Source organism: Vicugna pacos, chromosome X (genome assembly GCF_048564905.1).
Source record: "Vicugna pacos chromosome X, VicPac4, whole genome shotgun sequence".
NCBI lineage: Eukaryota > Metazoa > Chordata > Mammalia > Artiodactyla > Camelidae > Vicugna > Vicugna pacos.
This window is the reverse complement of record NC_133023.1, coordinates 107,473,006-107,484,524: the sequence shown is the minus strand read 5'-3', so window position 1 is coordinate 107,484,524 and position 11,519 is coordinate 107,473,006. Positions and strand designations below refer to the sequence as shown.

Here is an 11,519-nt window from a genome sequence, read left to right as displayed (position 1 = left end):
CCTGACACCCGGGTCTCCGAGGCACTGGGGTCCTGGGGTGAGGGGCGGGGCCTCGGGTGGCCACAGGCTAGACGACATGACGCCTAAGTGACGACCGTGAGGGAGAACTGAGGGCTCCCCGAACCCGGAAAAGAGGCCATCCCACAGACAGGGAACCTTGCTAGCAGCTGTCCGGAGGCCCGAGGGCAGGACGGGCCCACGTGTTGTGTCCTGACTGCGGCACCCTGGTCTCAGAGAGACCGGGGACTTAGTGTGAGATGGGGGGTGGGGGGACCCTCAGATCTGCAGAGGAGAGAATCCAAGGTCCCACTGGGAGTGAAGCTGATGACTGTGAGGGAGCAGTGAGGACCCTGGACCCCAAAACACAGTCAGTCCTGGGAGGCCACAGGTCGGAACAAGCACAGGCGGCATTTCCTGCCGTCCGGGTCTCGGAGGGACTGGGGTCCTGGGATGAGGGGCGTGGCTTCGGGGGTTCCAAGGGGAGGCTACATGCCGCCTGAGTCAAAGTGAGGACCCCGAGGGAGAACGGAGGATTCCTGCACCCCGGGACAGTGTTGGGGCTTGGAGGCCTTGGGGCAGGGTGAGCACCGGCGGCATTTCCTGCCATCCGGGCCTCAGAGGGACTGGGGTCCTGGGATGAGGGGCGGGGCCTCGGGGGTTCCAAGGGGAGGCTACATGCCGCCTGAGTCAAAGTGAGGACCCTGAAGGAGGAAGGAGGGGCCCCTGAACCCAGAAAAGTGGCCACCCCACAGAAAGGCGCCCTTGCTTTCAGCCGTCCGGCGGCCCGAGGGGAGGACAGGCCCACGTGGTTTGTCCTGACTTCCGCATCCGAGTCTCAGACAGACTGGGGACATAGTGAAAGGGCGGGGGCCTCAGGTCTGCGGAGGAGAGAATCTCAGGGCCGCCTGGGAGTGAAGGTGCCGACCGCGAGTTAGCATTCAGGGACCCTGGACCCCAGAACAGAGCCAGTCCTGGGAGACCATGGGGCGGGAGGACCTCGGGCAGCAGTTCCTGAAATGCGGGTCTCGGAAGGACTGGCGTCCCGGAATGACGGGCGGGGCCTCAGGTGGGCTGAGGGGGGAATCTCAGCTCCTGCCAGGAGTCAAGGGGAGGACCCTGAGGGAGGAGTGAGGGGACCAGAAACCCCAGAACAGAGGGGACGCAACCGATCCTGCCCCTGCTGTCAGCCCTGGGAGGCCCCCAGGCGGGATGAGCACACGTGGTGTGTCCTGACTTCCGCATCCAGGGCTCAGAGAGACCGGGGACTTACTATCAGGATGGGGCCCTCAGGTGGTTGGAGCGCAGAATCCCAGGTCCCGCTTGGAGTCACGGTGAGGACCCTGAGTTAGCGCGGAGAGGACCTCCCACCCTAGAAGAGTGGGAACCTGCCAGAGCCCAGGCCTGCTGCCAGCACGCGGGTCCAGGGCTGTGCCACAGTGTAGACCCCAGGTCTCCCCTCCTTTCTCTCCCAGGGGCTCCAGACACCGGGAGGTGAAGGCCTAGGTCTGAGACACGTGTCCTCGGGTCACAGAGCACAGGAGGCCGGCAGTGTCAGGACTGAAGGTGAGGTGTGGGCCCTGAGTGTGTGCCCGGGGGCTCCCGGAACAGAGGGGACCCCACGACGCCAACGTCCACTCCACCCACCCCCTGTCGCCCCCAAAGCCTCGGGCTGTGCCGGCTGCACCCTGAGGAGCTGCCTTACTTCCCCCGTCAGGTTCACAGACGACCGTCCACCAGGAGGAGAGCCCCTGTGAGGCCGAGGGCACCCCTGGAGAGGAGACCTGTAAGTGGCCTTTGTCAGAGCCCCCCAGGGTGGGTTTCTCAGCCCGGGCCGCTGACACTCCCTTTCTTCCCCAGGCCCGTGGGTCCCCATCTGTCACCCCTGGCCTCGCTCCTCTCAGCTGCCCGACACCACTCACCGTGCCTCCCGTTCAGATGCGTGACCTCCACCACACTGAAGCCGACTTTAAGGACCCAAGAGCGGCTGAGGATTCCATGGATGAGCAGGACATTTGGGTGGAGGAGGAGGAGGAGGACGAGGAGGAGGAGGACGAGGAGGAGGAGGAGGAGGAGGAAGGCGGCGCATCCCCGTTGTCTCCCTCCTCCTCCTCCTCGTCGTCTTCCTACTCAGTCCTGTTCCTGGGCACTGGCGAGGAGGCGGCTGATTCTGGGACACCCAGTCCCACGCAGAGCCCTCAGGGTGTCTGCCCCTCCCCCACAGCCGTGGCAGCCCCTCCATGGAGCCAGTCGGAAGACAATGGCCTCAGAAACCAAGGAGAGGAGGGGCCCAGCTCCGGGCAGGACCCGGCAGATGCCGAGTCCCGGCTCCAAGATGCTGGCTGAAATGAATTTGATGATGGCTGAACTGATGGGCTTCCTGCTCCACAAGTACCGCACAAAGCAGCCGACCTCAAAAGAGGAAATGCTGAATGCGGTCCTCAGAGATGACCAGGACCACTTCCCTGTGGTCTTGAGCCAAGCCTCTGAGTGTCTGCAGCTGGTCTTTGGGGTGGATGTGAAGGAGGTGGCCCCCAGGGAGCACTTGTATGTCCTGGTCCCCACCCTGGGCCTCACCTACGATGGCATGCAGGACGACGGGCAGAGCATGCCCAACACTGGCCTCCTGGTGATACTTCTGGGTGTGATTGTCCTGAAGGGCGACTTTGCTCCTGAGGAGGCAGTCTGGCGAGCACTTAGCAAGATGGGGCTGTGTGCTGGGAGGGAGCACTTCATCTACGGGGAGCCCAGGGAACTCATCACCAACGTGTGGGTGCAGGAGGGGTACGTGGAGTACCGGCAGGTGGCCAACAGCGATCCCGCTCGCTACGAGTTCCTGTGGGGTCCCCGGGCCTACACGGAGACCAGCAAGCTGCAAGTCCTGGAACATTTCCTCAGGGTCAATAGAAGGGGTCCCAGTTCTTTCCCATCCCTGTCTGAAGAGCGAGTGAGTGATGAGGAAGAGGGGGCCTGAGGCAGACTTGCAGCTGGGCTCCTTCTAGGCCCCTGTCCGGCAGCTTCTCCCGCCGGGCAGGAAGTGAGGCTGACTCTTCACTGTGTGTCTGAAGAGCAAGCAGCCAGCCTTTTAGGTAGTGAGGGCCCGGGCCGGTGGGGGGAACACGGTGTACAGCATCTCTGGGCTCCTGTTCTCTACAATGATATGGAAATTCATCTTCATTTCCCTTAGTGATGCTTCAGATGTTTTTCGTTTTAATAAATATCAATATACTTTATTTTATTATACAGATTTTTTAAAGATTACATTTCATTTACAGTTCTGAGAAAATATTGGTTATATACCCCTTGTTGTGCACCCAATGAACCTTGTTGTGAACCTTGCTTACACCCAATAGTTTGGACCTCCCGCTCCCTCACCCCTATATTGCCCCTCCCCCCTCCCCCCTGGTAATCACTAGTTTGTTCTCTATGAGTCTGCTTCTTTGTTATAGTCACTAGTTTGTTGTATTTTTTAGAGTCCACGTATAAACTGATATCATACAGTATTTGTCTTTCTCTGTCTCATTTATTTCACTTAGCATAATGTCCTCCAAGTCCATCCATGTTGCTGCAAACGGCAAAATTTTGTTTTTTATGGCTGACTAGTATTCCGTATGTGTGTGTGTGTGTGTGTGTTTGTGTGTATCCATTCATCTGCTGATGGACATTTAGGTTCCTTCCACATCTTGGCAATTGTAGATAACGCTGCTATGAATATTGGGTGCGTGTATCTTTTCAAATTAGTATCTTTTTTTTTTTTGAGATATATACCCAGGAATGGAATTGCTGGGTCACTTGGTGGTTCTATTTTTAGTTTTGTGAGAAACGGCATACTGTTTTCCACAATGGCCACACCAATTCACATCCGCACCAACAGTGTAGGAGGGATCCCTTTTCTCCACATCTTCGCCAACATTTGCTCTTCGCGTTCTTTTTGAAGGTAGCCATTCTGACAGGTATGAGGTGATATCTCATTGTGGTTTTGGTTTGCATTTCCCAGATGATTAGTTATACTGAGCATCTTTTCACGTGCCTGCAGGCCACCTGCATTTCCTCTTTGGACAGATGTCTATTCTGTTGTTCTGCCCGTTTTTAGTTGGGTCATTTGTCTTTTTGATGTTGAATTGTATGAGCTGTTTATATATGGTGGTTATTGCTCCCTTGTCAGTTGTATCATTTGCAAATATTTTCTCCCCTTCAGTAGGTTGTTTTTTTTATTTAGTCAGTGGATTCCTTTGCTGTGCAGAAGCTTTTAAGTATAATTAGGTCCCCGCTGTTTATTTTTCCTTTTATTTCCTTTGTTTTAGGAGATGGATCGAAAACGTTATTGCTGTAATTTACGTCAGAGAGGGTTCTGCCTATGTTTTCCTCTAGGAGTATTATAGTATCCAGTCTTGAATGTAGATCTTTAATCTATCTTGAGTTTATTTTTGTGTATGGTGTTAGAGAATGTTCTAAGTTCGTTCTTTGACAGGTAGCTGTCCAGTTTTCCCAGAACCACTTATTGAAGAGACTGTCTTTTCTCCATTCAATATCCTTGCTTCCTTTGTCGTAGATTCATTGACGGTAAGTGTGTGGGTTTACTTGTCGCCTCTTTATCCTGTTCCATTGATCTGTGTGTCTGTTTGGGGGCCAGTACCGCACTCTTTTGATTACTACAGCTCTGTAGTATAGTCTAAAGTCAGGGAGCATGATTCCTCCCGCTCTGTTCTTCATTCTCAAGATTGTTTTAGCTATTGGGGTTCTTTTCCTTTTCCGTACACTTTTTTAAGTTATTGGTTCTTGTTCTGAGAAAAATGCCATTGTTATTTTGACAGGGATTGCTTTGAATCTGTAGATTGCCTTGGGTAGTACGGCCACTGGGTTGTATGGTCAACAACACTGATTCTTCCAATCCAAGAACACGGTGTATCTTTCCATCTGTTGGTGTCATCTTCAGCTTCTCACATCAGTGTCTTGTAGTTATTGGAGTACAGGTCTTTGGTCTCCTTAGCTAGCTTTAGTACTAGATTTTTTTATTCTCTTTGATGTGATGGTAAATGGGATTGTTTCCTTAATTTCTCTTTCTGATGCTCCTTTGTTAGTGTATAAGATGCAACAGATTTCTGTATATTAATAATAATATTTAATAAGCTTCAGTATCTTAGTTTGTGAATGATATTGATTACGCATGTATTGGTACTTATGCAGCTCAAGACTGAGTTTTGCTATTTTGTAAAACAAATTGGGAAAGCTTCCATCATACTTCGCGATGCCAAAGTAGATAACACCGCACTGGAATAGAAATTTACTTGGAAATGTGAGAGTGATCAGCACTAAACTCGGTGGGGTCAAGAGAGAGAGAAGTAAAAGTGAAAGATAGTTAATTATTGGCTCCTTATCCCTTTTCTTCTGTCAGTCTATAAAATTATAATTATGTGTGTATAACCTGGATTTGTCTGGCTCAGTTAAGAAAGGAGGAGAAAGGCAACCTGAATCAATAGGATCCCTGCTCACCATCTCAGTTCATCCGCAGACGTACACCGAGCCTCTGCTCTCTGGAGGGCTCGGTGTTAGCAGTGGGGACACTCGGAAAAGCAGGACAGCCCACACCTAGGATAGTCTAGGAGCCGCAGTCACATCGGGAAGTTGGTGACATGTCTCCTGAGTCCCATAGGGCAAAGGAAAATAGGGCGAGGGGGTGGGGGTCCGGGAGAGAGCACCCAAGTGTAAGTGCCCAGCGCCAGGGCAGTTCAGGGCTTTGGGAAGCTGGGGTGGGGGGAGGGCGGGGCTCCTTCTGTGGGAGGTGATGGTAATGAAGCTGGGTGTTGGCGGCAGGCAGACGTGCAGACGGCACTTGTTAGTGGTGAGAGGAACGTGTCAGGTGGGAGATTGCTCTGAGAAGCCCTCTGGGATCGTGGATACATCTCCTGGGCGAGAAGGGAAGGTGTACTTTGTTCAGGGATGCTTAGAGACCTGCTTATCCTGCCTGAGCTGCTAGAACACTCAGAATGCTCCAACTGCAGGGAGGAGTGGCGTTTAATGTGGCTCACAGTGTACTCAGTCTTGGCATATATAGTTGAAGAGGTTTGGAAACCGCCCCAAACTTGGGGTAGGATTTACTGGGGTGTGTTCTTGGAAACTGTCTGCTGGACACTTACACTGATGGGTCAGCTCCCCTCGATGGTCAGAATCCAAAGCCATAGATGAGGAATGGTCCTGGAAATCGCAGGGAGGAAACACCCACCGAGGCTGAATTCCAAACAGGGAATCCACCTCCGGCCCCCCCGACAGCCCTGGGAGAGCCCCGGGCACGGGGTCCGGATCTGACGGGCGCTGATGCCCCCTCCCTGGGGGGTGAGAGAGGTGAGGGCCTGGGTGAGGGAGGCCGGCTTCAGGTCTGCACAGGGAAGGAGCCCAGCGCTGCCAGGAGTCAAGGTGGAACCGTGTGGAGGGACACAGATCAATGGAACAGGATAAATCCAGGTCGGTTCCGCTGTCAGCCCTGGGAGACCGCAGGCAGGGTGGCGGGGATCAGTGCCCCAACCCCCACCCCCGCTTCCCTCTCGGGGGTCCAGGCTGTGGAGGGGCCTGGGTCCAAGGGGAGCAAACTGAGGTGGGCAGAGGGAGGGGCCCAGGCCCAGCCTGGAGCCCAGGTGGGGAGCAGAGGGAGGGCTGAGGGACCCCCGGGGAATCCATCTCAGCCCCTGGCGTCCACAGTCCTGGGAAGCCCTGGGCTTGGTGGCCTGATGTGAGTCCACAGACTCCCCTGGGGGTCTCTGGGCAGTGAGGGCCTTGGTGTGAGGGTGTGGGCTCGGGTCAACAAGGGGGCGTCCCAGCAACCGCCAGGGCTGAAGCTGAGGACCCTGACGGAGGACAGAAGTGGCCAAACAGATCCCTCCCCTGCTGTCAGCCCTGGGAGGGCCTGCGTGTGATGAGCACTCGTGGGGCCTTGACTTCCTGACATCCGGGTCTCGGAGGGACTGTGGTCCTGGGATGAGGGGCGTGGCTTCGGGGGTTCCAAGGGGAGGCTACATGCTTCCTGAGTCAAAGTGAGGACCCCGAGGGACAACGGAGGATTCCTGCACCCGGGGACAGTGTTGGACATTGGAGGCCTTGGGGCAGGGTGAGCACCGGCGGCATTTCCTGACACCCGGGTCTCCGAGGGACTGGGGTCCTGGGGTGAGGGGCGGGGCCTCGGGTGGCCAGAGGCTAGACGACATGACGCCTAAGTGACGACCGTGAGGGAGAAATGAGGGCTCCCCGAACCCGGAAAAGAGGCCATCCCACAGACAGGGAACCTTGCTAGCAGCTGTCCGGAGGCCCGAGGGCAGGACGGGCCCACGTGTTGTGTCCTGACTGCGGCACCCTGGTCTCAGAGAGACCGGGGACTTATTGTGAGATGGGGGGTGGGGGGACCCTCAGATCTGCAGAGGAGAGAATCCAAGGTCCCACTGGGAGTGAAGCTGATGACTGTGAGCGAGCAGTGAGGACCCTCGACCCCAAAACACAGTCGGTCCTGGGAGGCCACAGGTCGGAACAAGCACAGGCGGCATTTCCTGCCGTCCGGGTCTCGGAGGGACTGGGGTCCTGGGATGAGGGGCGTGGCTTCGGGGGTTCCAAGGGGAGGCTACATGCCGCCTGAGTCAAAGTGAGGACCCCGAGGGAGAACGGAGGATTCCTGCACCCCGGGACAGTGTTGGGGCTTGGAGGCCTTGGGGCAGGGTGAGCACCGGCGGCATTTCCTGCCATCCGGGCCTCAGAGGGACTGGGGTCCTGGGATGAGGGGCGGGGCCTCGGGGGTTCCAAGGGGAGGCTACATGCCGCCTGAGTCAAAGTGAGGACCCTGAAGGAGGAAGGAGGGGCCCCTGAACCCAGAAAAGTGGCCACCCCACAGAAAGGCGCCCTTGCTTTCAGCCGTCCGGCGGCCCGAGGGGAGGACAGGCCCACGTGGTTTGTCCTGACTTCCGCATCCGAGTCTCAGACAGACTGGGGACATAGTGAAAGGGCGGGGGCCTCAGGTCTGCGGAGGAGAGAATCTCAGGGCCGCCTGGGAGTGAAGGTGACGACCGCGAGTTAGCATTCAGGGACCCTGGACCCCAGAACAGAGCCAGTCCTGGGAGACCATGGGGCGGGAGGACCTCGGGCAGCAGTTCCTGAAATGCGGGTCTCGGAAGGACTGGCGTCCCGGAATGACGGGCGGGGCCTCAGGTGGGCTGAGGGGGGAATCTCAGCTCCTGCCAGGAGTCAAGGGGAGGACCCTGAGGGAGGAGTGAGGGGACCAGAAACCCCAGAACAGAGGGGACGCAACCGATCCTGCCCCTGCTGTCAGCCCTGGGAGGCCCCCAGGCGGGATGAGCACACGTGGTGTGTCCTGACTTCCGCATCCAGGGCTCAGAGAGACCGGGGACTTACTATCAGGATGGGGCCCTCAGGTGGTTGGAGCGCAGAATCCCAGGTCCCGCTTGGAGTCACGGTGAGGACCCTGAGTTAGCGCGGAGAGGACCTCCCACCCTAGAAGAGTGGGAACCTGCCAGAGCCCAGGCCTGCTGCCAGCACGCGGGTCCAGGGCTGTGCCACAGTGTAGACCCCAGGTCTCCCCTCCTTTCTCTCCCAGGGGCTCCAGACACCGGGAGGTGAAGGCCTAGGTCTGAGACACGTGTCCTCGGGTCACAGAGCACAGGAGGCCGGCAGTGTCAGGACTGAAGGTGAGGTGTGGGCCCTGAGTGTGTGCCCGGGGGCTCCCGGAACAGAGGGGACCCCACGACGCCAACGTCCACTCCACCCACCCCCTGTCGCCCCCAAAGCCTCGGGCTGTGCCGGCTGCACCCTGAGGAGCTGCCTTACTTCCCCCGTCAGGTTCACAGACGACCGTCCACCAGGAGGAGAGCCCCTGTGAGGCCGAGGGCACCCCTGGAGAGGAGACCTGTAAGTGGCCTTTGTCAGAGCCCCCCAGGGTGGGTTTCTCAGCCCGGGCCGCTGACACTCCCTTTCTTCCCCAGGCCCGTGGGTCCCCATCTGTCACCCCTGGCCTCGCTCCTCTCAGCTGCCCGACACCACTCACCGTGCCTCCCGTTCAGATGCGTGACCTCCACCACACTGAAGCCGACTTTAAGGACCCAAGAGCGGCTGAGGATTCCATGGATGAGCAGGACATTTGGGTGGAGGAGGAGGAGGAGGACGAGGAGGAGGAGGACGAGGAGGAGGAGGAGGAGGAGGAAGGCGGCGCATCCCCGTTGTCTCCCTCCTCCTCCTCCTCGTCGTCTTCCTACTCAGTCCTGTTCCTGGGCACTGGCGAGGAGGCGGCTGATTCTGGGACACCCAGTCCCACGCAGAGCCCTCAGGGTGTCTGCCCCTCCCCCACAGCCGGGGCAGCCCCTCCATGGAGCCAGTCGGAAGACAGTGGCCTCAGAAGCCAAGGTGAGGAGGGGCCCAGCTCCGGGCAGGACCCGGCAGATGCCGAGTCCCGGCTCCAAGATGCATTACACTTAATGATGGCTGAACTGATGGGCTTCCTGCTCCACAAGTACCGCACAAAGCAGCCGACCTCAAAAGAGGAAATGCTGAATGCGGTCCTCAGAGATGACCAGGACCACTTCCCTGTGGTCTTGAGCCAAGCCTCTGAGTGTCTGCAGCTGGTCTTTGGGGTGGATGTGAAGGAGGTGGACCCCAGGGAGCACTTGTATGTCCTGGTCCCCACCCTGGGCCTCACCTACGATGGCATGCAGGACGACGGGCAGAGCATGCCCAACACTGGCCTCCTGGTGATACTTCTGGGTGTGATTGTCCTGGAGGGCGACTTTGCTCCTGAGGAGGCAGTCTGGCGAGCACTTAGCAAGATGGGGCTGTGTGCTGGGAGGGAGCACTTCATCTACGGGGAGCCCAGGGAACTCATCACCAACGTGTGGGTGCAGGAGGGGTACGTGGAGTACCGGCAGGTGGCCAACAGCGATCCCGCTCGCTACGAGTTCCTGTGGGGTCCCCGGGCCTACACGGAGACCAGCAAGCTGCAAGTCCTGGAACATTTCCTCAGGGTCAATAGAAGGGGTCCCAGTTCTTTCCCATCCCTGTCTGAAGAGCGAGTGAGTGATGAGGAAGAGGGGGCCTGAGGCAGACTTGCAGCTGGGCTCCTTCTAGGCCCCTGTCCGGCAGCTTCTCCCGCCGGGCAGGAAGTGAGGCTGACTCTTCACTGTGTGTCTGAAGAGCAAGCAGTCAGCCTTTTAGGTAGTGAGGGCCAGGGCCGGTGGGGGGGAACACGGTGTACAGCATCTCTGGGCTCCTGTTCTCTACAATGATATGGAAATTCATCTTCATTTCCCTTAGTGATGCTTCAGATGTTATTCCTTTTAATAAATATCAATATACTTTATTTTATTATACAGTTTTTTTAAAGATTACATTTCATTTACAGTTCTGAGAAAATATTGGTTATATACCCCTTGTTGTGCAATACGTTCTTGAACCTTGCTTGCACCCAATAGTTTGGACCTCCCGCTCCCTCACCCCTATATTGCCCCTCCCCCCTCCCCCCTGGTAATCACTAGTTTGTTCTCTATGAGTCTGCTTCTTTGTTATAGTCACTAGTTTGTTGTATTTTTTAGAGTCCACGTATAAACTGATACCATACAGTATTTGTCTTTCTCTGTCTCATTTATTTCACTTAGCATAATGTCCTCCAAGTCCATCCATGTTGCTGCAAACGGCAAAATTTTGTTTTTTATGGCTGACTAGTATTCCGTATGTGTGTGTGTGTGTGTGTGTGTGTGTGTTTGTGTGTATCCATTCATCTGCTGATGGACATTTAGGTTCCTTCCACATCTTGGCAATTGTAGATAACGCTGCTATGAATATTGGGTGCGTGTATCTTTTCAAATTAGTATCTTTTTTTTTTTTGAGATATATACCCAGGAATGGAATTGCTGGGTCACTTGGTGGTTCTATTTTTAGTTTTGTGAGAAACGGCATACTGTTTTCCACAATGGCCACACCAATTCACATCCGCACCAACAGTGTAGGAGGGATCCCTTTTCTCCACATCTTCGCCAACATTTGCTCTTCGCGTTCTTTTTGAAGGTAGCCATTCTGACAGGTATGAGGTGATATCTCATTGTGGTTTTGGTTTGCATTTCCCAGATGATTAGTTATACTGAGCATCTTTTCACGTGCCTGCAGGCCACCTGCATTTCCTCTTTGGACAGATGTCTATTCTGTTGTTCTGCCCGTTTTTAGTTGGGTCATTTGTCTTTTTGATGTTGAATTGTATGAGCTGTTTATATATGGTGGTTATTGCTCCCTTGTCAGTTGTATCATTTGCAAATATTTTCTCCCCTTCAGTAGGTTGTTTTTTTTATTTAGTCAGTGGATTCCTTTGCTGTGCAGAAGCTTTTAAGTATAATTAGGTCCCCGCTGTTTATTTTTCCTTTTATTTCCTTTGTTTTAGGAGATGGATCGAAAACGTTATTGCTGTAATTTACGTCAGAGAGGGTTCTGCCCATGTTTTCCTCTAGGAGTATTATAGTATCCAGTCTTGAATGTAGATCTTTAAT

General features: G+C 55.4%; 1 protein-coding gene across 5 annotated transcripts; it reads left to right on the top strand.

The window, feature by feature from the left end:
* The first annotated feature begins 6,978 nt into the window (after positions 1-6,978).
* LOC140691752 (melanoma-associated antigen 8-like) lies at positions 6,979-10,258 on the top strand. Of its 5 annotated transcripts, none has more exons than XM_072955732.1 (4): positions 6,979-7,099; positions 8,591-8,681; positions 8,833-8,901; positions 8,976-10,258. In XM_072955732.1, the coding sequence occupies exon 4, from the start codon at positions 9,054-9,056 to the stop codon at positions 10,080-10,082; it is 1,029 nt and encodes a 342-aa protein (XP_072811833.1). In that variant the 5' UTR covers positions 6,979-7,099; positions 8,591-8,681; positions 8,833-8,901; positions 8,976-9,053; the 3' UTR covers positions 10,083-10,258. The 5 variants fall into 5 exon arrangements, with proteins under 5 accessions (XP_072811833.1, XP_072811832.1, XP_072811834.1 ...); XM_072955731.1 differs by lacking the exon at positions 6,979-7,099 and adding an exon at positions 7,554-7,698; XM_072955733.1 differs by lacking the exon at positions 6,979-7,099 and adding an exon at positions 7,828-8,035.
* Positions 10,259-11,519: the final 1,261 nt, after the last annotated feature.